Source organism: Maylandia zebra, linkage group LG12, assembly GCF_041146795.1.
Source record: "Maylandia zebra isolate NMK-2024a linkage group LG12, Mzebra_GT3a, whole genome shotgun sequence".
NCBI classification, from domain to species: Eukaryota; Metazoa; Chordata; class Actinopteri; order Cichliformes; family Cichlidae; genus Maylandia; species Maylandia zebra.
Genome location: NC_135178.1, coordinates 9176756 through 9204145, shown reverse-complemented (window position 1 = coordinate 9204145; position 27390 = coordinate 9176756). Strand labels below are relative to the sequence as shown.

The 27390-nt window shown below is 40.9% G+C and overlaps 1 protein-coding gene across 3 annotated transcripts in view; it reads left to right on the top strand.

Annotated features, from left to right (window-relative positions):
* Positions 1–27390, top strand: part of unc5db (unc-5 netrin receptor Db) — a 294402-nt gene that overhangs the window by 183886 nt on the left and 83126 nt on the right. For 2 of the 3 annotated variants that reach the window (XR_013101098.1, XM_004565811.4), the window contains exons 7-10: positions 5463–5627; positions 13073–13105; positions 17782–17967; positions 21376–21738. Coding sequence is in view for 2 of the 3 variants with exons in the window: in XM_004565811.4 (XP_004565868.1) it covers positions 5463–5627; positions 13073–13105; positions 17782–17967; positions 21376–21738 (747 nt within the window). In the remaining variant the exon portion in view is untranslated. The remainder of the gene's footprint in view (positions 1–5462; positions 5628–13072; positions 13106–17781; positions 17968–21375; positions 21739–27390) is intronic. The other variant, XM_004565812.4, reaches the window with a different exon arrangement.

The following is a 27390-nucleotide window of genomic DNA, read 5'->3' as shown; positions in this document are numbered from 1 at the left end:
TATCACTACGGCCTTCTTCATCTGCTTGTCTACCAGTACATTGTCAGCCATCACCATTTTGTCCATCTGTATCTGGAATTCCCACACGATATTGCCCAAGCTATATCCCATTTTGATCTCAGGACTTCTAGCCCCCCATACTCTGCACAGATGTTCTAATACACTATGCCGGCCACTTGGTTATGGTGTCCCTACTATTACGTATTGTATTGTCTCAGGGACATCTTTGCACAGTCTGCATCTGGGGAGGTAGAGCCCAGCGTCTAATGATCTTGTACTTAGAGTTTGTTCTTGGGTTGCCATAATTACCACCTATGTGTTTTCTCTTAGTCCAAATTTGTCCAGTCATTGGTAGGGTTTTTCAATATCACCCACTATCGTACATGCCATATAGTAGCCAGTATTGTTAATGATCTGAAGGGTTCAGGTATATACAGAACAGTGTGGACAGAACATCTCCTTGTTAAATCCCACACTTGATAGTGACCTGGCTTGAAGTTGGCCTCTAAGTGTTGTTCACCACATCCCTATGAAATTCCTGATGATGACCTGTCAAGTCTTGTTGACCTATTGTTCAAAGCATTCTAGGATCAATGTGTTAGGCACTGAGTCACAGGCTTTCTTCTTGTAGTCAGTCCAGGTGGTGCAAAGGTTGGTCAATCTGGTTTTGCAGTATTGAGTGACATCTCCATCAATCAGTAGCTGGTGTTATTTTTCTTGGTGCTTGTTTACCCATTCTCTGAGGGTGGGGATGACAGTATCTCCCCTCTGACCTGACGTCCTGGCTACCCCTTTCCTATAGAGTTTGTGTTGTACCTTGTCAATCTGTAATCACCATTATATATCTTTTGGAGCAGTATATGCAGTCATGCATTTTCTTTAAGGAAAACCTGTCTTATAATTTCTGATGTTTATTTTGGAAGTGTAAAATTAAAATAAAAAACAGCTAAATAACAATATAAAACTTCCCTACATTACCATAAGTTACCTGAAAAAGGTAAGCTTATAATGCTAACCATGTTAACAATATGGCTGCTGAAACTTGAAAGAAGTCCAAAAAACCCCAATAACAATACATATACAATACAAACTGGAATTAACTCTCCCATTCTCTTCATACCAGTGCCTCTGCCTAATTATTCTATCCATGCACTTCCTCTAAACCAGAGGGTCCTGAAATGTTCTGCACTGGATAAAAACAAATAACACGTGCTACCTCCAGTGCATCCAGAACATTATCTGATGGGACAAAGTGCCAAACATCACAATCCTAGAAATAATGCACATGTACACCCAGCCAAAAAGACACACATGTGTGGTTACATGGTGTGAATAGAGAGTATCTGGATCCCCTAGGCTCTCCTCTGAAGAAAAGTTGATCTGGTAATAAAATCCCAAAGACAGACCCCAACTGCACTGTGGAGATGGCTGTAATACCAGAAGGCTCTGAGCATTGTACCTGGGAAGCTGTGGCCCAGCAAGGACAACTCAAAAAGCCTCTCCAAGTTAGAAAAGACACTAGTCATGTGAGGCAAAGAGACACACAACAAATTCAGCTGTAAACTGCTGAATTCTTCCACAAAAATTACTATAACATGAAATCAAAGTAAAATCCCTTTTTGCCAGTGACTTTTGGCAAATTAAAGACAAACCTTATCATTTCAAAGAAATATAAATCATTATTTTAGTTCTAAGTTCCAAGATACATTTCTAAGTCATTAGAATATCTCCTTGCATCTTTTTATCACTCCTGGGTCTCATTTGGTTTGGTGTGTCCTGCAAGTTTTCATAGTTAGCCAATATTAGGGAACATTAAGTACTTGCTGCTAACAAAGTAAACACTTAGGACATTACTGTATTATTTAGCAGAAGATGTCTGACACATCACTTCTTGGCCCAGACAAGTGTAATGTTGCATGAGTATAATTTTCACATCCGTCATTGACTAAGCAGAAAACCAGCAATTTGTGAGCTTATCTTGTAACGGGCACAAGCAGTGACTGTAATTTCTTAAATGTCAGACAGTGTTACATACATGCCTTTTTCTCTCTTTTTCCTCTGTATTATAAAAAAATTGCAAAGTGAACCAGTGATGCTAATACTTTGGTACTTTCACTATGGTGGTGTACCTAATGGCTCACACACTAGAGTAAAAATAGGACAGCAACCTCACTACAAGTAGTCAAAATTTGTTGTTTCCCGTCGATTGCACTGAAAGTTTTTACTGTCACCAGTGGTTGGGCTTGCAGCACCCTCGGCCTCTCGACAACCACCTTTGATTGCAAACTAATCACGAAGGTTGCCTGGTTAGTTGTTAATTTAAAAAGACAGAAAGACTGCCAACACACTGCAATCAATCTGTACTTTTCTAATGAGCCCAACTCGTCAGTGATTGTCTCTACAGTAGGGGAGTCATGTCAGCTGGTTGCATTCTGGTTAAATTTCTATTTAAAAGTACGTTTACTGAGTGCCATGTCATTTTGCACAAGTTGCAATCCTTCAGCAACTACATCATAGTCTACTGACTCCCTCTTATCCCGTTTTTTAGACAAGTGGTCATAGACCTGGTCTATGTCTTTAAAGCAATCATTTCTAAGGCAATGAGATCAGAAATTCAAACAGTCACAGTCATTTTGGTTATTCCAGCCACTGTTTTCCCTGGCTGTAAAATAAAATAAATTTAAGAAATGATCTCTCTTCCAACGTGCTTTGAAAGTCTGCTGCCACTGCAGGGTTTAGAATCCAAGTTACTGAACACAAAATATTTATACATCAATGTATTATATATTGTCTGTTTATGTAATATGATAGAAGCTAAATCTACTGCCGGTTCATAAAAACTTCAAAAGTTGCTTGCTTCTGATAAACACAGAACTGTTTCAATGAAAGAAAATGTTGTGTTGTGTTTGTAATTAAGTTCAACCAGAAGATCTGGTAAAACTGAAAAAGAAAGGGACACGCATGCTCTAAAAATATCACCAAAACAAAATGAATGAGAATTTATATGTAGCCAATTTAAGAAACTAGACATTGCCGAAAAACAACATAAAATTACCAGAAAGGGCAAGTTATGAAGCCAAAATGTTGCAAGTGCTACAGTTTGTCAAACTCTCTCTATTGTTTACCAGTTGGCAAATGAGCTCATTCAACAGAATCAGAGCAAGAAGTCATAGGGGAAACAATACGCAAACAATGACTAGTGTTTGTGGTCAAACTCAGAAGCACTCAGCGTTCTCTCCCCAACATACAAACACCTTGTTTGCATTACAAGTAGGTGAGAAAAACCCACAAACAATTGCAGTGTGTAGGTAGGGCCTGTGGAACTTCACAAAGGAAAATTACCTTCTTCATCGCCCACAAGACTGTATTATGGGTATCGCCGCTGCTGCCAAAAAATCTTCAGGCGCCATATGGTCTCCCTGTATTTGTTAAGCTAAGCATGATGAGGCCCTCCTTGATCAGATGACAGAACATGGTGGAAGAATCCCATCTATTAGCATGCACCAGGCTGCCTTGGTTTCATAGCCTTGCATGAAACTCCATTATATAAACAGGCCTTGGGGTTAATGGGGAGAAAGTGTCTCTCTCAAGCTGTACCAACAGACCAGCACTTGTATTTGTGAATCATACTGAATCCATGTGTTTAGTTGAGCTTGCTGTAGAAACATGTACATTTTTAAATTTGTGTATGTGTTTTACCAAAGGGAAAATTAGTCTTTATCTTAAAGGAAGATGGACATTTTGTTCAATATGCTTTCTTTCCAAATGAGAGAGAAGATGAGCTTGATGGCAGGCGAGGGATGTGTCACTTCCTATTTTCTTTATAGCAGACTATATTTATCTATTATCATTTATTTTACTGAGCAGAGACCTCAAAAAGTCCATAGCATGGACTCTACTTTCTGAAAAAAAGAAATATTAATCAAAAATAAGAAGTAATCAATCAATCGATTGAGCCTTTCATTTGTCACATACAATGTTTACACCTGCAGTGAAATTGGACACCCCCCAGGCCACACATACATAGCAAAGACATGACGTGGGAAGACATGATCATCAATATAACTAATAAACCAACGCATAAATGGCAAATATTGTTTAGTATTGTCAAATGTATTTAAGACACTTTTTTTAACCAAACAATGTCATTGAGAATGTAGCTTATTTAGCTTATTTCTTCAGAAACATATTTTTAGGAAAGTTGGTTGGCAATTTGGCCTGGAACATAGTAGTGAGTCCTCAACAAATAGGACTGAATCAATCCGTTTGCCCCTTTTTTCAGACAAATAAACAAAAAATTGAATCTGCATTTTAATAAATACAGTATTGATAATATGTCCCAAGTGAAATCCTAGCTTTCTGGTAATACACATTGATTTGTCAGTTAAGGACACATGCCCTCAGTGGCCCAGTAACTAGATGCTAAGAGTAACTAGTAAGTAATTAGAATGAAGAAGAATTCTAAAAATATGTAGAATAAGCAGCTGTTTTCTGCTGCTGCTCCTCTACCTGAGACTATTAAAATAGTGTCATAAAGTATTCCCAACATTATCTAATGGTGCTATGGCAAGAAACCTATTATGCTATATTATTATACCACACTTTAATAAAAACCTATAAAAATCTAAAGCTGTATCTGTATTTATTATTGTGACCTCTTAATTTAAATTTGCAAATGCTCATCTTACTGTGGGCTTGTTGTATTCTACTGGCTGATTCAGAACAGATTTTTTTTGCTGTTGTGCGGTACATTGCCCTGCCAAGGGAGTGCTGTTGCCTCTTTGGGGAGACAACAGAACATTGGAGTGTAATAAGATGATCAATTTTAAAGTTTAGGTGTAAGTGGTTTTAATGTGTAAAGAAAGAAAATCAGTTTAAAGCATCATAAGCCTGCATAAACTGTGAACTGTCTCAAAAAGTACTCTATGAAAGTCCCTTGAGTTCTTCAGTATTTAGAAGTCCTTTGATTGAGCGTGTATAACAATGTTTTTCCCTGTCTTTTTTCTAATGATAATTAGGCTGTTTCAGGAACTCCAGGAACAATTTTATTATGCAGCCTCATTTTGATTCCATTAATGTTACTGCATTATTTGACTCTTACCGTTTCAAAGAAATAGCCCCCTAGCATAGACTGAAACCCTTCACTTCTTAACAAGGTTTTTATTGTGAACCAATTAAACTCCTACCAAAATGGCACGAGTGCACTGTTTATATTATATATGTATTATTTATTAAAGTTAATTAGGATGCACATTATATGCCATTAATTTGAAATATACCATTTATTGAAATCACTTAAGACATCTAATCTTAATATTAATCAAAGTACATTGTAACTTGTCACTGGTGATTGCACTGAAAGTTTTTACCGTCAATCACTGATGTGGGATGGTGCCAGTCTTTGTCTTTCTGTTTTGCCTTTGTGCTAACCCTTCTGTGATATCTACATCCCTATATTGTAGTTGATGGAGGCTGGAATGAGTGGAGCCAGTGGACAGTGTGCAGCAGTCAGTGTGAGAGGCAGCGAACTCGGGAATGCAACTCCCCAATACCCAGACACCGAGGCAAAATGTGCGAAGGGAACAGTGAGGCCACTGAGAACTGCACAGATGGACTGTGTACCCAGAGTAAGGCCTTTCTCTCTACTGTCATCATCATTTTTCTATTTTTTTTCCCCAACATTATCATTATCATATATACACTTACTATAACATGGCAAGTCATCGCAAGCGTGCTTGAAGAGGAGGTGTGAATTGAAAAAGAAGCCACAGTGTGGACTGACACAGATTCCCAGTCCATGATAATGTCACCACTCTTTCTTCTGTACACTGCTCCCTTGACCTGTCATGAGTCAGCCAGTCACTACTTTCAAATAATGTTTGATGTGTGAAATATAATTTCATTATTATTTTGGTATGAAGTGATTTAAAATCAAATGAGCTGGTCCCAGTAACAAGTTAAATAAGCTGTAAATGTAATTAATAAATCTAAACCTTGCTTCTATGCACAAGTGTGCAAGTAATGCTAATTCAGCTTTACGCAGACTATTGCATGACTTCTGTCCATTTGGTCCATTCTACCACAGATCCTTAGCTTTTATCAGTTTTTTTATGTTTGAAAACAGATATTGGAGAAACATAGTAGATAAATCGAGATACATTCATTAATACCAGCTTGACTTGGATTGCTTGTAAATGTTTACACTCAATCTTAACACTGAAAAACACTGTAGCTTTTTTCTATCAGTCAACTTGGCAGCTCCAGTGTAACAACAGCCAAAAACAATTGCCAAAATGTGACTTAGCATCATTGTAAAATGGACTATATAAACATATTATGATACAGGAACCTTTCTTTGTGCAAGTACATCACTAAAAACTTTCAGAGTACTTTTTATTTATTTCTTTTGGGGTTTTTTTTTTTGTTTTTTTTAAGTACTCTGGCTATTTGCTGCTATCATAAATAAGCATGATATAAACATACATATAAACTTAGTACATTTCATTTCTTTTGTTGTACTAACTTTTCTTGGCAAGAAAAGCAACCACCTGTTTTTTGGTGCCACAATTGTAAGGAAATTGCATTTGTGGGTTTAGCAGCAGAGTTGAGTCTGCGGGTTGCACCCATGAATAAGAGACCAAATGCTCTCTGCTAATGCCAGAGAACTATTTCTGCTATTGAGTCTTGTTTGGTGCTGTGTATGGGATTTGTTAAGAAGTCTGAAGAAACCAGACATACTGGCAGTTTAATCATTCATTCATTTATCAAGCAGGGGCCTCCTTTGGATGTGGAGAAACCATTTATAACCACAATAGCCCGGCACTTCCTCCTCATGCTGGTCACCAGCTGTGGAATAGCATCTCATTTTTCAACCAGCGTTTGTCATCAGTCAGTCATGTCAGTTGTGCTGGTCACTCTGACATCAACAACATACATAGCTGATCCTACAAGTGTTCAATGGGGTTGAAGTGAAGACTATAGGTCAGTCCATCCTCCTCTACTTGTCTGGGTAGAGAGCTTTTGTCCATACCCTCCTGCAAACCTTTACTGCAAAACTGTGGAAGATTCTTCTTGTGGTGAACTCTCCTGGGGACACCCACTTCGCGATGTCCCTGGCATCTTCAAAAGAAGAGTCAGTAGCAGAATAAGCTGTTTGGCATTGGCAGAGATTGGCAGGTTTTCATAGGCACAACCCACATAGTCAACTCTGCTGCTTTACCCAGAAATGCATTTTCCTTACAAATGTGGCACCATTTAGGGGAAATAAGAAGTCTTTCCAACTCTATAAGATTTACTGACAATAATCACAGTTACAACAAAGAAATAATTGCATTCTACAAGGTTTAGGAGTGTGTTTATGGAAATTTTTAACCATTCTTCCAGAAGCATGTTTGTGCGGTGGATAAGAAAGCTGGGCTCACAGTATCCGCTCTAATTTTTCCCAAAGGTGTTTTATTGCTTTGCGTTCAGGACTCACAAATCATAGTCACTCATTTATGCACCTTGCTTTGTGCACTGGTTTGCAGTCATCTTGGAACAGAAAGGAGCCATTCTCAAACTATTCCCACAAAGTTGGGAGCATGAAATTGTCCAAAATATCTTGGTATGTTGAAGCATTAAGAGTTCCTTGCACTGGAACTAAGGAGCTGAGCCCAGCTCCTAAAAAATAACCCCAGACCACAATCCCCCCCTCCACCAAACTTTACACTTGGCACACTGCAATCTTACATCTACTGTTCTCCTGGCAACCACCATCCATGAGAATGCCTGACAGAGAAGCGTGATTCCTCACTCTAGAGAATGTGTCTTTACTGTTCTAGGGTCCAGTGGCGATGTGCTTTACACAACTGCAGCTGAAGCTTTGCATTGCACTTTGTGTTGCAAGTCCTGGATGCAACAGCTTAGCCATAGAAATGCATTCTGAAGGTCTCTACTGACTGTTCTTGAATGAATCTGAAGGCCACATGAAGTTTGTGAGGTTTGTAGCGATTGACTCTGCAGAAAGTTGGCGACCTCTGCTCAGTCTGCTCCTCATCATCTGCCGACCCCTCTCTGTGATTTTACATGGCCTACAACTTCGTGGTTGACTTGCTGTTATTCCCAGTACCACTAACAGTTGACTGTGGAAAATTTAGAAGTGAGAAAATTTCAAAACTGGACTTGTTGCATAGGTGACATCCTATTATGGTACCACTCTGTAGAGTGACCCATTCTTTTAAAAATGTTTGTAGAAGCTGCCTGAATGCCTGGTGCTTGATTTTGTTTTACACCTGCAGCCATGGAAACGATTGTAACACCTGAATTCAGTGAGTTCCTTTGGGTCTGGTGGGAGTGAGGCCAGAGTGGACCTGGCTTGTTCCAGTGCATCCTGCAAAAGCTCACAATAGGCCTCCTTTTGTGTTCTTGGTGGATTCTGAGCAGTTTTTTTTGTGCAGCGTGCATTTGGTACATTGTATCCCCCAAAAGAATGTTGTTGTCAGTTTGGGGAAGGCAACAGAACACTGCAATGCAATAAGATAATCATTTTAGACAGTTAGACAGTGGTCTTAATTAGAGCTGGGCGATAGAACGATAACGATATGTATCGCGATATAACTTTTACTCGATAGAGAAATTAAGCTATCGCGATAGACCTCGCCACTCTTGTCCTCTTAAAAAAAAAAAAAAAAAAAAAAAGGTCAGCCAATCTAAATTAAGTAGCGCAGAGCCGAACCAATCACAGCCGCAGCGTCACGTCGCGTGACTTGTTACGTACAGCACAAGTGCCAAGCCGCACGTGTGTTTGTTTGGGAAGCAGCCAGCGGGTAATGGAGCCAGCGCGTAATGGAGGAAATGAGTGTGCCGATTAGAAAAATCAACCGAGCGTAACCGAAGAGAAAACAGATGATGGTTCCAATGCCGGAGAGATTGTCGAACGGAAGAGCCAAAGAAGTTCCGTAGTGTTGTAACAAACCTTTTGGGTTATAGCACCACTAGGGGGGGTTGCCCAACTATTGTAGTAGCTGTGGGGGTCTCCTAGGGGGTGTGTGAGTTGTTAGCGGCAGCCATTACATGCTGCTCGTGTTCTGTTCTCAGGATAGACCTCACCGTTGTAACGGCCTGGCACCGGCGACTACCGATCCCCGCACATGTATGTACGGACAGTGTAGAGCCGTGGAGACCTGGCTTGTATGGTCTTATGTTGCTGACAAGGAATAAAGGTCTGTTGTTTAATTAAACTGACTGGCTCCGTGTTATCCGGCTAACCTCCACACCACATGCCCGCTGGACCGGCTAGCCGCTCCTTCCTCGCCAGACTGCTGTTACAAAGTGGCGCCCGAACATTGTTCTCTGGATCTTCATCGTCATCCGGACCGACAGACGGTGGGCTCGGATGTTTTTCCCGTGTTTTTCAACGATCGACACTTCGGCTGAGGTGGCGTGTTTTTTTTCTCTTCGTCTGGCTGTATTTGCCGGGCCGATAGAACCCCGTGAAGGAGCCGACTCCCCACGATTTCAGCGATATTTGCAGGCACGGAAGAGCGCCGACCCATCGCTTGAGACGCTCGCCTGCCGAGGGAGAGTACTCCGTGAGTAACTGTACGGTCCGTCGGACCGCCAACTCAGTGCTGTTGGACCGTTACGACATCGGCGGCGCTAAAGCTAAGGCTAATGCTGCAGTGACTTTGACTCAGTGTTTATTCAGAAGGACGTGTTGTTTTGTGTCAAGCATTGAAGCATCAGAGTGTGCATGGACGCTCTCGGTCTGACTGATATATGCGCTTAGGTACTGTGTGTGAACGCTCTTTTCACTTCGCCATAACTTTTGTGGGAGCGAGTTGTTTCCACACTTTTAAAATGGCGTCCCACGCAGACACGAGGAGTGAGGAAGATGGCTGCGACCCGGATGCTGAGGCGCCTGGCCTGACAAAGTACATCATCCCTCACTCTACACCTCTTTACCTCAACCTTGAAGTGGTAAACTTGAAAGGGGAGGTCAAGAAGCCACGAGTTTGCTTACAGGCTTCGCTGGAGCGGCAGAAGAGCCTGCTGAAGTGTTTGGATCAGGGAGCTACGGGAGAGCCGGGAGAGCGGCCATCTCCCCAACGAACCCCGCCGGTGCCCCGTAATGACTGCTGGTTGGACGGGTACCAGGTGGACTAACTGTTATCATACGGACAATCTTGAGGTTGACTAAGGGTTGGTTTCATGCAAGATGTATGTGATGTAATTATTCTGTTCGCAAGGGATGATTACTTGTTCTGTTCCACTGAACCCTCGTCACCACAGCCCGTGAGAGGCTTTTGGTTTGGTTTTCTGTTGTACTGATTTAAGCAGCGGGATGTGTTGTACTTTTGACTGTTTTTCCCTTGTCTAGGACCATCTCCAGAGGATGACTAGCCAGTAACACTGCATGTTCTGTATTGTTTGCTTCAATCACTAATTGTGTTTATTGACTGTACCAATGCCGTAAGGGTGTACCTCCACAACCTGCTTACTACCTAAAGTAGCTTTGTATAGTGAAAGGGGTAGTGGGAGGAGGGTCACCTGGGGTCCGGCTGAGGACAGCCTCCCAATTGCCGGCAAACACTACTTTTGTTTATTGATTGTATTGACTGTACCGATGCTGTATAACAATTCCTCCACAGCCTGCTTAGCCAAGATTGACACTGGTGAAGACGCAGGAGTCTTCCACGTCGTGAACGTTCAGCCATTTTACTCCTGGGACTCCACATCTCCTTCAGGGCACCGGACTTCGTCCCAGGAGAGCCTGGATGAGACTGAAACGGGGGAACAGCCCTCATTCCCGAGTTCAGGGGATATCGGAGCAGGCGGGCACCCCGCTGAGGGCGCCTCTGAGTCGCCACCGGCCAAGGGGGAACAATATCATTTGAGACCCCGACGGTGCCCCAGAATCACTGAGGGTTGGACTGCTACCAGGTGGACTAACCGTCATCATACGGACAGACTCAATGTTGACTGAGGGTTGGTTTCATACATGTACATGCTGTAATTGTTCTGTTCATAAGGGGTGATTACTTGTTCTGTTCCACTGAGCCCTGGTAATCGTGGCCCGTGAGAGCCTTTGTTTGGTTTTCTGTTATACTGATTTGAGTGACCGGTTGTGTTGTATGTCTGACTGTTTCCCTTGTCTATGACCATCTCTGGAAGATGGATTGGCAGTAATACTGCATGTTCTATATTGTTTGCTTCAAGCACTAATTTTGTTTATTGACTGTACCAATGCTATAAGGTAAGGGTGTCTAACAATTCCTCCACAACCTGCTTAGTACCTAATGTAACTATGTATAGTGAAGAAGGGTAGCGGGAGGAGGGTCACCTGGGTCCGGCTGAGGACAGCCTGCGAATTGCCGGGGGGGGTGATGTAACAAACCTTTTGGGTTATAGCACCACTAGGGGGGGTTGCCCAACTATTGTAGTAGCTGTGGGGGTCTCCTAGTGGGTGTGTGAGTTGTTAGCGGCAGCCATTTCATGCTGCTCATGTTCCATGCTCCAAGAAAGCACCTTACTTACTGTTGTGACAAGCTGGCGCTGGTGGTACCAATCCCCGCGCATGTAGGTTCGGACGAGTACAGCCGAGGAGACCTGGCTTATAAAGTGTAATGTTGCTGACGGCGAATAAAGGTCTGTTATTGGATTTAACCGACTGGTTCCGTGTTATCCGGCTAACCTCCACACCACATGCCCGCTGGACCGGCTAGCCGCTCCTTCCTCGCCAGACTGCTGTTACAGTGTGAAGGTATTTCGGCTATTTCAAGTCTGACAAAAAACAGAGTAGCGTGCACTGTAAATTGTGCCGAAAGCAAGTCTGGAAATACAATAAACTGGTGCATGCGTCACACTGTGCGCCACGTTATTGTTTCGGTGAAATGAATTTCTACAATACTGTTACTGTTAATTCTACTCTCTGCAGTGTTTAAATGCTTACATATACACACAGTTACTGTCCCTCCACAAATACGACTCGGTTCTGCTTCTATGCCCCAGCTTTGTTTACTTTTTCCCACTGAGGCTTCTAGACTTCTGATTGGCCAACATTTCTGCACGGTTAGGAATCTAGCGCCACCTGCTGCTTTGGCATGTTCATAGCAGCGTTTTCCTTCATTTCTGCCTTTATGTGTGGACGGGATTATTTTTTAAAACGAAAACGGAAAATCTCCGTTTTCAAAAATACCCGTGTACGTGTGGACGTAGCCTCAGTCTCTGACTGGAAGCGCTAATTCGTCATTCGGCTTTTGTCAGACTAAAGTAACTGTTAAAACTGTTTGAATAGCTAAGCTATACAACAAGGAGAGATTGAGAATTTCCTTTTAGTTCTCAGTTTATTTGATATTGACAAAAGTTAGTCAGTTTTGTCTGTTCTTCTGTAAAACAAACTAAGATTTATTTTTAGAATTAATATTTTGTTTCTAAGTGGAATTGACAATTTAGTAGTCTGTTTCGTTTGTTCTGTTTTGAAACTTAAACGCTTTAGCGGCTGCCTTTTGTGTAGTTTGCAATATTTGCCTTTATTTATCTGAAAAAGTCTCATGTTCCTTAAGTACATCTACCCTGTTGAACTTATTATGGGAAATAAATATTTAAATAAAAACAAGCTGCTGATTATTTCACATTTTACTTGTGAGCAACAGCACATTTAAATCTTACAAATATAGTTATTTGGCTTATATCATGATAGATATCGTTATCGCCTGAAATGAAAAAAACATATCGTGATATGAAAAAATCTCATATCGCCCAGCTCTAGTCTTAATGTTATGGGTGATCAGTGTAGTCTGGTAGAAAAGTACGACTCAGTCCTCAAACATTAGAGATCATTAGTTCACTCAGAGATGAGTTTATACAATCTATACCTCACCTTCTTTATCTGTGATGCTTTGATAACTATATTAAAACCTTCCAGGCCATTATGAGATCCAATATATCGTTTGTAAGTACAGTCAGTAGAAGAGCTTCCCTCTGTTCAGGGTGTTGGATCTGAGACCACATTTGATAGTCACTTCACAGAGGCTCAGACTTTAATCACCACTTTCTCTCCTCTTTGTCTCATTCTATCTCTCTGTCTTTGCAGATCGAAAGCTGCTACATGACGTTAAACCTCAAAGTGAGTCTTCCACTGTGGATTTCTTTCATCTTCTACTCCCCTGCCCTCCCACCTGCCATTGATATGTTATATGCCCTTAATTTTGAGCGCAAGAAATGCTATAGGCAAACTAGAGGAGTGACAGTCCTTTGCATTCTCTTAGCATATACTCTGGAAATGGACACATTATGAATTACAGTATTTAGTTCACCTTGATCTAAGCAGCTCTGGTGTTAACCCAGCAAATGCTCATTACAAATTCATGTCATTATTCAGTGCTGAACTTTTATGACAACCGTGACATCACAGCTGTGTTTCTACTTTGAGCCATGAGATATATTGGTTGTGACAAGTGAACATGTGCTATGTTGTGGAGGATTAATGATTTGTAATCATTGCAAATGAGCTAATTTGAGCAATTTACAGCGCTGTCCTTGCATTCCTGTGGTGGCGTTCAATCACTTCCCAGAGTTAGTCCAAGTAAGTGATTGTCAGGTGTTATTGTAGCTCCATTAGGTTGCCACTTCAACATGAAAGTTGTGCCTACTACAAAAGCTTAAATGATTGAATGGGGATTGCATAAAGCTTATATGTGGCAAGCAATCACTGTATGGGGTCTGATTGCCTTTCCTGTGAGATATCCATCACAGCTATTGGACATAGACCAGTAGGTCTAAAGACAGTAAGGCTAATCACTCTCACTGTTACTAGCTTTAGTGTAATATGCCACAGTTTAACATTATGGTCTACTCCTCTCACCATATTCTCACAAAGTCACAAAATTTAGGTTTGTAAGTATTTGACTGACATTTTCTTTCTAGTTAATTCCAATATGCTACACCCTGGTGGTTTTTAAACCAGACTAAGTTAAGGTCAAGACTAAGATAAAGATAGAGTTCAAGTACAAAATTCCAGCTCAAGTTTAACAAAACTTTAAGAAAAATTTTACATAAACTATTTAGTAATTACCAGCATATTTACACATAGTTCCCCATTCTCAGAGTCTCAAAAGCAATTTGACAAACAAGCATGACTTGAAATATAAAGATTTGTTTTTAATCTTTATAAAAATCTCTTGTAGTTAATGCCTTCCTTTAGTCTAAGACCAATGAATATCACTAAATATGGTTTTCTCCTGGCAGTTATTTCAGTTGCTGCTTGTTCGTGGGTTTCTCTCTCTTAGTTTTTTCTTTAGTAACTGAAAGCCATGCTCTATTGGGTTACGATCAAGTGACTGACATGTAACTTGGGTTGCTTTTGCCGTATGTTTGGGATCATTGTCCATTTGTACTGTGGAGTGCTGTCTGACTACTTTAGCAGCATTTGGTTGAACGTGAGCAGAGAATATAGCCCTGTACCTTTAAGAATTCATGCTGCGTCTATCAGCAATCACATTATCAATAAACACTAATGGCTGTGTTCCACTGGCAGTCATACATGCCCATTCGTTCATGCCTCCACTATATTTAATAGTTTGTGATAAACTGCTCTTTTCCTTCTTCATATTGTCCTCTTACCATGATTGTGATACAAGATAATCTTAGTTTCATCTCTTCAAAGATTTTTCTTCATGTAGCCAACTTTTGATATGCTTTTGACAATCCTACCTCTTTACTTGGTTAGATGCTCTGAAGAAACTGTTGTTAACGAAAGAAGGAACTCTGTGAACGACCACTGCAGTTGTTGTCTGTGGTCCTTTGGGGCTTTTAGTGTTGTTGCATCCATTCTTTTTAGGAATGTACCAGATTTTTTATTTGGTCAGTTTAAAGTTTTTTCTATCGCTCCGATGGCACTGCTTTGTTTTGCAATGTAATGATGGCCTCCTTCGATTGTACTGATATCTATTGGGACCTCATATTGAGAGTTACAGTGAATAGCTTCAGCAACTGGGATCAGCTCCATATGTTTCATTCCAATTACACTGAGTCTCTGAAAATGGCTGTTATTGTTAACAGTTAATGTGTAATACTTTTGTTAAATTAAAAGTAAAAGTCTGCACTTCAATAACATCTTGACTGTTTGATTGAAAATTGACTGTGGTGGTTACGGATGTTCCAGTCGACAAACTTGGTCTAAAACTAAGAAACACTCAGCTGTTAAGTTACATTGCAGAACAAGTTAAAGGAACATGTCGAAAGTAACAAAGGCATTTTAAACCATTAATCACATTCTTCAAGAATGAATCATGGTGCTTAAATGTGCAACAACTCACATCACGCGTTGTCAACATTGCACGTTATACTCCAGAAAATGAGGAAGAAAAACACTTCAAATAAAGCGAGGTTGAATATGATATGGAAAAATATTACTACAAAAGAAGTTCATGTATTACTAAAATATGACAAATTAACATCCGAAAAACGAATAAAGTACACTGAAAAGTGTGTCGTGCATTATGAGTGATGTAGGCTGTTTGAAAATTCATGACAACCACCAAAATAAAAATTTAAATCTAAAATTAAAAAAAAAAATCATTCATCTTCTTCCACTTATCTGAAGTCATGGGGGCAGCAGCAGGGAAGCTCAGACCTCCCTCTCACCACCTACTTCAGCTTTTCCAAGGAAAATGTTTTCCCAGGCTAGCTGATAGATGTAATCTCTCCAGCGGGTCCCAGGTCTACACCGAGGCCTCCTCCCAGTAAGATATGCCCAGTTGGAAAACTTTACCCAGAAGGCAACAGCCTTAGCTGTTCCCTTTCAATGTGAGAGTAGCAGCTCTACTCTGAGCCCCTCCCAAATGACTGAACTCCTCACACACACTGTGTGTGTGTGTGTGTGTGTGTGTGTGTGTGTGTGTGTGTGTGTGTGTGTGTGTGTGTGTGTGGTAACCTTTGATTTCTCAACCCTACACTCTTTGTTTGATTGTGATTCATTTGGCTAAATATAAAATGATGAATGTAAAGTATGAAGTTGATATAAGTATTTATTTATCACATTTTCTAGATAATGGATGACTTGATGGTACTTTTTCAAAGTAAAATCAGATTTGTTAAACTAAACTTTTAATATGATGCAGAGGCACTTGTAATCAAGCATTAAAAACAATCAGGGTCAAAGTGGTAAAGCATTACTAAAGCAATATGCATGTAGCCCAAGCAGTTTCAAACAGGAGCCTTGTAGTGACAATCTGAAAAATCTGAGGACAATTGTGAGTTATTTTTAACGACTCCAAAACAATTTAAATACATAAATAAATAAATAAATAATGAAATTGTATTTCTAGTAAGACACTTACTAGTATAGTAAGTATATTTTAAGTAAAATTATGGATGGAGTAAGAAGACCTACAGTGCTATTAAAGTGCTACAGTCAAGTAGATATCTTTTGATATCAACTTGACTGTAGCACTGTAGCTTCTCTAGCTGCCATGTGAATATTGGATGTCATACCTCATTTCCTCCTTCTTGCTTTATTTTCATACTAACCCAAAACTTGCTTGAGTTGGCTCTTGTATGTCCACATAATAACATCATTTTCTCCACTGTTTTTCTCCATCTCATCTTCACTCTCTGTGGGTCTTTATTATCACAACTAAGGCGATGCTCTTTTCTACACAACATTAAGGAAAAAGTCTTTCACTGGGTCAGCTTCTTTCTGTTTAGGTAAAGTGATTCATTTACAGAAAAATAATATTAAAACTGAAATTATATCCTGCAAATTAATAAAATGTGGCTGATAAAATTATTTACATTACAGTCTTAAAGGATCTGTGGGTAACCTTGGTATTAATTGTTAAGTGAGCTGTTGTTCCTTGCTTGTGGCACTACACTGCAAGCTAACATCGGATAAAAGAGTGAGAGTGATAAGACGTATATTAGATGGTGCTGATCTACACTATCATGGTGTATTGTGCAATGTAGGTCTACAACAACTTGAAGAACATTGCACATACTGTATCCCTCAGTATCAGTATAATAGCGCAAAAATAGTTTGCAGAATCTAAATGCTAGTCTTGTTTTTGTTTAACACTATTAAATGATTATATTACAGATACGATTTTGTGAAAATTCAAGCTATCTACAGCTGGTAGCTAAATACTATCTAGCTGTGAGAGTCTGGTTCCTAATGTTAGTTGATAAAGTATTCAATTTGGATAGCTACAGTGAGTTACATAGATTAGGTTTTGAGGTTTGGGTAAATTCGTTGACAAAATCATCAACACTCAGCAATGCAGCTAGCCGGTTAACCTAACCTTATTTTCTTGCTAAACTTGTCACTACCAAAGTAGTTTCTCCATTTTTCTCCATTTGTTTACTTTTATAGCTGACGCTGAGCTCCAGTTCCATTAGACTGAAGCTTGGCCATAAATGTTGAATTTTGTTGACCTATTCAGTATTGGACAGGAAAAGTGTTAGATTATTGCAGCAGAACATTGTATTCCAAGCATTTCTCATCTTTTGAACCCACAATACAACTATGCTGCCCACAACTGAGTTTGAGATTGTTTCAGTTATGTGTTGGACAGTATCTAATGTAGCCTTGACCCACAGTCACAGTGGTATTGCTCTTTTTAAACATTGTTTAGAGTACCTAAACAATGAATTAAAGCACTGATTATGTTGAATTTGAGCAACATAAATGGACATTGATTGCCTGGCCATTATTTTGTCCTATTCCCTTAGGCCATTACTTGAAGTGCTTCTTGAGGAATAAGAGAATTGAAGGTAGCCATTTTTTGTGTGTGTCTTGTGTCTCAGGTATGGAGAGCTCCAATGATGTGGCTCTGTACTCAGGCCTTGGAGCCGGCATAATCACCGTTGCAATCCTTGTGGTGGCTGTCATGCTGTACAGGAAAAATCACAGCGAGTACGGCGTGGACGTTATTGACTCCTCTGCGCTCACCGGGGGTTTCCAGTCTTTCAACTTCAAGAACACCAGACAAGGTAAGAGAGTGCCTTCGACTGCGTGTTGACACGAGACAGCGACCACAAGGCCAAACGGCAGCATCATCACAGACCTTTCTGACAGGGCCACCAGGTGATTGATGGCATTTGTTTGCATCAAGCAGAATGTGTGCAGCCTCCCTATCTGCTTAGGATTTATCCCTCCATAATCAGCGAAAGAACTAGTCCTTCTATTTTGACAGACCTGCTCGTCTGTTATTGTGAAGTGGTAGATAATCAATCTCTGATAGACACCTATACTACCACCCCTCCTCCCTGCAGACCACACATTTGAATGTCAGGCAACCAATATTCTCCATTAGATTACACTGGCCTAAGCCACTGATGGGTATGGAACAGTGAACATCAATTCAATTTCTGTTGGGTGCAGCGGTAACTTTGGTTGACGACTGTGGCCATCTCAGACAGCCTCGCTACAGGCATCCACATGACCGTTCCTAACACTTCTGGGTTAGTGCATGTGATAGCCATGGCGCTGACAGGTGATTCATCCTCAGTGCATCCGTGAAGAGTCCCATTAGGGGCCTACACTCTACCCCACAGCACCTCCAAGGCCTAGGGAGCCGGTCTAGCCCCACCCGTTGTCATGGCATTGGAAAGGTGCGAGACAAAACACCAGGTCTACATTCAGCAGGTCATTAATCCTATTTAAATAGGCCAGTTCTCCTTACAGCCTGCCTGCTGTGCCCTCGACCAGCCACAATCACTCCTTTCCATTTTCTATTGAAATGTAGAACACCTTCTTCCACATCTCTTTCCCGCAGTTTCTTTTGAAGGAAGTTGTTGAGGCATTTTATACAGGCCTGCTTGTTAAAGTTTTACAATCCTTTTTATAAACATGGCAAGAAATTAAATGCTTCCTTGAGGATGGAAAGACCTTACAAAGTTTTTGTTTAATTGTATCTTAATAGCATTTTCATGCCCAATAATTACTAGCAAGAAATTTTTTTAAGGAAGTTCTTAAATGCTTTCGGATGGCTCTCTGCTATCAGAGTGCAGAATGAGTCTTTGGACCTGAACCTGTCTCTGTGCATTACTTCTCCTTCTGAGTGATTTTTAATCAGAAGCCCAATTCCAAACCTATCCCTCAAGGTATTCAACCTGAGGTACATTTCATTAACTTCTCTCATCTCACCACTGCCATTCCATTTTCACTGCACCATTCTTAAAGATGCACACTCAAGCGATAATCAGATCATTCTCCACTCGACCGGAGGGGAGAAAATTTAGCAGTGATCGAATGTCAGCTGCAGAGGGGTAATGTCCACCAGAGTGCGGCTCTGACCAAGAGCCAGAATATCAGCAGAGCTGCCTGTGGGTTCACTTGAAATGAAAAATGCGTCTTTTTTTTTATCAATTTCTTTGGGAACATCATCTTTAGTGGCAATTACCAGGTAATGTTACCTGCATCATATGTGCTGGTGCTTTGTCATCTGGAATGCAGGCACTAGAGTGGTGAATGATAAAGTATGTTAAATCTGCAATGATATTAATACAGTATACTGCAGTGGTTTCCACATGGTACACAGAGGCACACTGCTGTGCTGTGAGCAGAACTGTAAATGGTAAATGTACTGGTTCTTATATAGCGCTTTTCTACTCTATCTGAGCACTCAAAGAGCTGCTGAGGATTTTGTAACAATATATTATTTTGATATAGTTTTGTAATATTTACTTCATGAACATGGTTCATGCTTTTGCCACATGGTGAGGAGAGTATGACACCATACTCAAACTGTGGAGGGAAAACTATAATTTTCTTGTATTTAACAAAACATAACAAACCAACAGTGCAGACAACCCATTAGACCTTGTTTTTTGGTAATGGAAATGCCAAATTTTAGATGGAAAAAATGGTTGATGGTGTTTTTTGTTTTGTTTTTCTTGTTTTTTTGTTATGTCAGTCCTACACTCGCTTTCTGGCTCTCTTTTTGGACTTCATTGTTTCAGTTTTTTCAGCTGACTTTCTCCTGCTTTTTGATTTTTGTTTGTTGTTTCCCCCCTTAGCAGTGCAGGCTTCTCTTTAACAACAACCTGTTTCCTTATAAAGACAAATGGAGACATGGCAGTATGCACATTGTAGGTGTAGCAACCACAAGCTGTTGATACAGAAACTGATTCACTAACATATTCTAACACTAACAGAACTGACCACGTTTCACAAAAACAGTGGTAATTTTTCAAGTGAACACATCTTTGCTCAGGGTACAGGGTACTCGGGTTACCCTTCCTGCCATCATCTTAAAAGGGATTTATATGTTCTCCTGGAATTAAACCAGCAACCTTTTAACTGTGACAGGAAAAAATAAGGGATAAAGTTTTGAAAGAATAAGTGAAAAAGCAACACACACTCCAAGATGCTCATCACAAATCACATACCAGGTAATTAATGACTTCCCTAAAAATAAAACAACATTAGCCTCCTGCTTTGCACCCCTCGCCTGGCAACAGCTGGGCAGCAAGGACTCAATGACTTCACTGTTATCTTGGCTGGCTCATCGAGGGGCACGGCACGTCTGCCAAATCGATGCGGCGTGCTCCTTGCTCTGTTTGGCAGCATCGTCAAATCTAATGGTCACAGATGAAGACGCCTCCCTCTCACCTCCCTCAGTAGGCTGCTGCTGGGTTCATGCTGGGAGATGAAGGACTCCCCTCATTTACAGAGCGGTCACATAGATCCTCGTGGCCCTCCCTCCTGTCCTTCAGGAGGACAACTGGGTGTCCAGAGGAGCTGACTCCAGCAGATGGATTATGGAGATCAAGCTGTGGGTGTGCTTGGTAATTAAATCTAACGCTCTGACCGTGGCTCAGAGCCCTGGACCTTCTGTCCAGGTTGTGCTCCCTTACCTCTGATGTAGCGGCTGCCTGCCCGGGCATGTTGTTTTAATTGCTGCTGGAATTTCATTGGTCAGCTGCAAGAATTTTCGAGCGATGTGGCCTTTAAACCTGAACTGACCTGGATCAGTGCTATCTGGGGACATCCAGATATTTGTATTAATTTTAAATATTAACGCTGCTTTTAATATTTTGTTCTTTTTTTTTTGGTGAAATGACAACTCAGTTGAATGTAATCTGCTGCACTGTGCTGCAGACAGAGAGCCTGGATAATATTTAATTTAAGTAAGATGTTTTTCAGCTTTTAAACATCTTTGAATTTCTTCTTCTTCTTTTTTTTTCTTTCCTAAATCAAGGCATTAAAAAATACCTGAATCGTACAATCTTGACCTTTTTTAGTTGTATCTGGGACAACAGTGAATTTCATTATCCCATGTGAGTGCTGTTTAGGTAGGGCTTTGATTCATTAGTTAAATGAGTTCCCTGCCTAATACAGGTCCCTTGTGAGCAGGGCTTCTAGGTGACTTGTGTGCTGTCTTTCCATCTCTGTAGGAAACCCGTTGCTTCTCAACTCCTCCATGCAGCCAGACTTAACAGTGGGCCGGACATACAGCACTCCCCTCTGCTTCCAGGACAGCACAGATAAAGAGCTCTTTGACCCCCTGCCAGACATCAAGGTCAAAGTTCAGAGCTCCTTTATGGTTTCACTAGGTGTGGCCGAGAGGGCGGAGTTCCACGCCAAAGCCCCAGCCGAGACCTTCCCGCGAGATCTGAGCCGGGACTATTGCAGCACCATGGACAGAAGGAAGAAGGGCCTGCTTACCCTCAATGGGCCCTTCAGCTCCTGCAAAGAGCCGCTGAGGACCACCGGTGTGTTTGGTCACCATGGAGGGAGGCTGGTTGTGCCAAACACAGGTGAGCTTTACAGAAAAGTTGCTGGACTATCATGCAAAACCATAACCATAATTTTCCACCAATTTTCTTGCTTTAGTTTTTTTTTACTTCCTCTTATCTGTGCGTCTTGAAAGCATAGTATTTCTTTGTTGCAGTTCATTAAGACAAACAGCAGAGTGATTCTCTAGAAGGTGGGCAGGACTGCTTAGAAACAGGTCCCTATCAGTAATCAGCAACCATTTTAGCTTTCTTTTAAAACAGAAAATTATTACTGTCTTAACCAAAGCATATTCAGGGACCACCATATCAATGTATCATGAAAAAGAAAAAATGCTAGTGTGACACAGCAGATGCAATAGTAAAAGTATAACAAACCATCGATTGAATCAGAAACTATAAAGCAGGATTTATAGGTTACTGCTGATTGAACTTGAAGTTAAAGACCTCTTAGAATGCTGTATTTCTTGTTGTACGAAGCAGCTAGGGTGTTTCTCAGAGGTCAGCGGCTCACAGAGGGGAAATAAAAGATGCGATGTGTCTGTCAGTTTAGTCTGAAGGATTAATCTCTTGCCCTGACAGTAAAAGTGACTCAGCATTTGTCTGGGGCTTCCCAAATATGCATCACATGTTCTCAAGCCGAGATAAAGAAGTGCACACATAATGCAGATGCTAATGCCAAGTTCAGACTACACAGTGGAAGCTGAGAAGATGTAGAGCAGTGGATCCAAAAATAAGCATAGGGCCCTGGGATACATTTTATCCCATGTAGCAACAACCACCGAAGCCACGTCTTAGACACCTTGTGACATTCTAACAAAAAGACAAGCCCGCCAGAACTGATATTTTTAACTTCTCTCGACCTCCTATGACAATCTCCACAATTTGTTTTGTGACGTTGACTAATAGGAGCAGAGAGCTTTCTGGCTTGCATGGCAAAAGAAAGAATCCAGAGAACAGGCAGCCCATACTGTTCCAACTGAAAGGTCCACAGTCACAGACCAGCCACTAGCATACACACGAATTTATGCGCAAGAATAGATTCTACATTTTGCTTTGGGTAGCTGGTTGCTGGCCCATCCCTACTTGTGAAAGACTCTAAGCTCTGACCAGTTGAGGTCTGTCGTGTCGCTCTGACTCAAGTCACTGCAAGATCAGACAGAAATAGCTTGAATAGCTTAAAAGACCAACTCACTCCTAAACTCCAGGCACCCCAGAATATTAAGCTTATTTTTGCATTTCTTCAGAGTATTGTTTCAGAGAAATACATTGAGGAGTTAAAGTTTTTGTTGTCTAAGGATAACTTGTTTCCATTATCCATCTTTTAAACTTTTTTATGCTACAGTCACACTGGAAAAGAAAATTGTTGGCGACTGCAATGAACAAGTGACCTCTCACAGTCAATTGTTTCAAAGCGACTCTGGTGCGTCCAGACAGCAATAAAACAGCAATAAGGCGGAGTCAGTCTGATGGCAGACTGAGAGCAGATTTGTGACTGAATGGGGTCAAGCTGGCAATTACATGCAATCTGTCTGTGATAATATGGCAATTAACTGTGATAAATGGGCAAAAATCACCAATCTGTTGCCATCTACTTATGACGAAGTTCGCATTAAACTTCTGAAGTCAGAGTCAGCAGGAGGAGTGGAAGACTTAATTCTGGGGATGCTGGTTTTGGGTTGCTGATGTTTCCTTTCCCAGTGTGCTAACCCTAACCTCAATCCTACCCAATGCTCTGGGAGAGCAGCACCAACCACTACTATACAATCAGTTGGCAAGCTGTTGACTTAAGTCCTCTGTTGCAAAAAGACATGTCGCAGCCAAATTGCACTCATTGGCGCAGATGGACTCAGATTGATTGATGTGTGTTCGCAATCCGTCTGCATTTATAAGTTACACAAGATTATATGCAAACCTTTGCCAGTCTTTGTCCAAGAGAGACTGCATTCAAGTTGCCCCATGATAGTTTGGAGACAGGTTGCCTCCCACCAGCTGATGTGTACAATCACCTTGAGACTGAAAGGAATCCCTGCAACTACTTGTAGCTGGTTCCTGAATGTGAAGAAATTAATTGTAATCACTGGGCAACCATCAATTTGTCCTAGCTGCAAACAGGTTGCTGTTCTATTCTGGTGTAACAAAGCCAGGAGTGGTCACATGAATCTAGGATTTCTAGCTATGATCATGTTCAGATTAAAAAGGGGACAAATATGGACTGGCAGCAGTCGCAGAATTTAAATGAAAAAACAAACAAACTATAACATATGAAAAATCCACCGAAGGTAAAAACATATAATACAAGCTGAAATCAACACAGCTGCTGTAGCCAAAGCAGCAGCCCGTGAGTGTGCATGGTAAGAAAAAGCATTGTACAATATGCATAGAATTATAAAGCACTGTATGAGTGCACTGGAAAAAGTGCTATAAATAAAGTCCATTTAAAGCCCGGAGGCAAGGCTGGCAGAAATGCTGACTGTGTCACTTAACAGGCTTATCAGCATCAGTGCCCCATCATTACATCAAGAGAAGATGTATCTGTTGTTTGGTATTTGTGTTAAATTAATGTCTTTCTTTAATGTATTGCTCCTGTGGCAACCCTGGCAGTACTAACATGAGAGCAAGCAAACAGCAAATATAAAATCATTCAAACTACTAAAAAGGTTTGCTTGCAAATTTTATAAAAGGTCAGCAATTGCAAGGCTTAGTTGCCCAGCCATTCATATGTTAGCCTGTCTGTGTTCCCCCGTGGGAACTATCCCACCACCATGACACTGAAAACCTATAGCAAAACCTGAAGCCACGTTGGTCACTAAAAGCCCTTCTGTGAATTATTTATTTACCCTCAAACTCATTAATTTTCAACTGACTGCTTTTGTAGAATACTTTGAGTATAAAACTTAATCAATTTATAAGCGAAATTAAATGCAGGACTTGTGCTCTACCTACAGCTATACCTATAAAGAAACATGCTATATACACACAGATTTACAAATAGATGTTTCCTGAATCGATGTTGGATGTATATATATAAAGTCATCAGTTGGAAAGGACAAATAAAATGATAATGTAAATCACCTTGTCAAAGTTTGTTCTAAACAAATGGCACATATCATTACTATATGACAACTAGTGCATGAACACACTCCTTAGACCCTGTAAGCTGTTGCTAAGATCCATCTGTGCTGTTGCCAAGGCAGGTAGCTGTTTGTTATTCCTCCACGTCATTGCGAGCTCTCTCAGGCAAACGGGGGTCACGCTGTCATCGTGTCCTGCCAACACAAATGGCTGGAGGAGTCTGCGTGAACTGTGCCAACCACTTCACTTACAGCCCTCTTCTGTGGTCCTCCCATATACACGGTGGTGTTCTTCAGCCTGCATGGAGAGGTGAAGTGAAATCAGCCTCCCACGGTCGTCTTTCAGGCTGAAGGTCTGTGTGGAGAAGTCTTTGCTATCAAGAGCAGAACTCGCACGGTGTGTCTGCAGGGACTACTGTTCATTAGACTGAACAGGCAGCCATACGCAGCACTTCACTGCAGATTACTGGAGTTCTCCAGTCACCTTAGTGATACAAACCAAAATAGCAACGTTCCTTACATCTGTTCAGCCATTTTTAAGGAGTGGATTCACACTACATCTCCCACACAAAATCAGGGGACTTGCAGCTTTGAAGAATTAATTAAAATTTCATTAGAAATGAAAGACCGTGCAGCTGATTCTGTCTTTGAAAACAATGTCCTAAATTACTCTGGATAATTCACAAACCCCACTTTCAGCATTTTCAGTAGGTGTACCTATTTTCTACCAAAGAAATAAATCCTTTCACAGTGGCCATGAAGCTTAAGGAAGCACTCTTAATCACTTTAAAGGTACTTTTGATTGTTTAAACTTTCTAAATGAACAAAAACTATGAGTCTCAGAATTATTTGAGATAGTGTTAGAATCTTTTTAAATTCTCTAAACACTTCATTTTCAAATAATTTTACTTTTCTGCCATTGATTTCATGGTTAGCGGTCTAAAATGGTCTTGAAGAAACTCACTGACAACAATACAATTACAAACAACATGAAATACAACTTGCTCTGCAGGAGACATTCTTTCTGTTGAAATATTGTGAATCCCAGTGCTGAATAATCCCATAGAATTCCCTGGAAAGAGGGATCATCCCTTTATAGTAGACATCTACCTGCCTGTGGTCTACCTAGCCTGTGGCCTCTCAATTAAATGCATCCAGAATACCTGAGAACTTCACTGCAAGTGTATACGAACACTAGATGATTCATACCGTGCCCAAACACATTAGACCCCCCCACACTCCAGTACGTGTGACTAGTGTGATCATTCCGTGCTGTGCCACGATGCAGTTAAGTGAACTGGGATCTGGTGAACATGGGTGTGGTTCAGTTGTACTGTGTTATGTAATCAATGTCTGCACCACATCACAGAACTCCAGTCATCCTCATCTACATCTGCCTCTGTAAAAGTCACATTAAGTAATTTACAAACATCTGAGCAGATCGCGTCTCACTGCTTCCCTAATTAAGTCATAAAAATCACAAACCTGGTGCTCTGCAAGATCATGTTTCAAGGGTGTAGTGATGGGATTTCCGGCTCTTTTTAGAGATCCGGCTCTTTCGGTTCGGCTCACTAAAAAGAGCCGGCTCTTTCGGCTCCGAACCGGCTCTTCAGGTTGTTTTGTTGCTTTAATTAATTTATTATTAACAATAATATAAAATTATGCACAAAAGGAATTACTAACATAAAAACAAGTGGTTTTATTTATATATGTTTATATATAAATATATGCGGTGGCCCCTAGAGACAAAACACGTACAAACTCCAAAACACATTTCTAGCATGAACTGAACTTCCAAAGCAGAGCTACTAGATCACTTAAATTACACAATTGAAAGCATGTGTGTATTGTTTGTGTATTTATACACAGGCACTCATATATATATTCAAATAATTTAAAAAAAAGTTCATTTACCTGTTATTACCACACACCAAATCCGGTCGTTGGTACTTGCTGGCTTGTGTAGCCACAAGATAACAAAGGCTCAACACTGCGCCCAGCATCCTGGAGCACTTCTGTTGTCTTTTGTACGTGTTTTGAGTTTTTATATGCTTCTGAGTTTTTATGTCACGGCTGGCGGAGTGAGCCGTGTGGAGTGGAGGAAAAGGAGGACCCAAAATGCAGCAAACTGATGATACGAGTGAAGTTTATTTACACGGTGGCAGTGGCAAAAACAGGCAATTAAGCATGAGTAATGACAAACCTAAACTGGGAGAAACTAAAGAGCAAACCTGAAGTCTTACAAAACGGAGAGCGGAGCAGAGAGACGCAGACCAAGGACCAGGATACCAAGAAACACAGACGAGCCGACAACGAACACAGACCGACACCCACTATATATACACACACACACACAAGGTAATCGGGTAATCGCACACAGGAGGGAAGAACAGCTGATCTGAATACACATGATGACTGGAGGACACAAGCTGAACACAATGACAACAGACACAGACTTTCAGAACAAAACAGGAAATCTAGAACCCGAACCGGACACAAGGGGGGAGGACACAGAATAACTAGAACAGAGGGAAATAATCACAAAACACAAAACGCTGGGTCAACGACCCAGGACCATGACATTTTATGTGCTTCGGAGTTT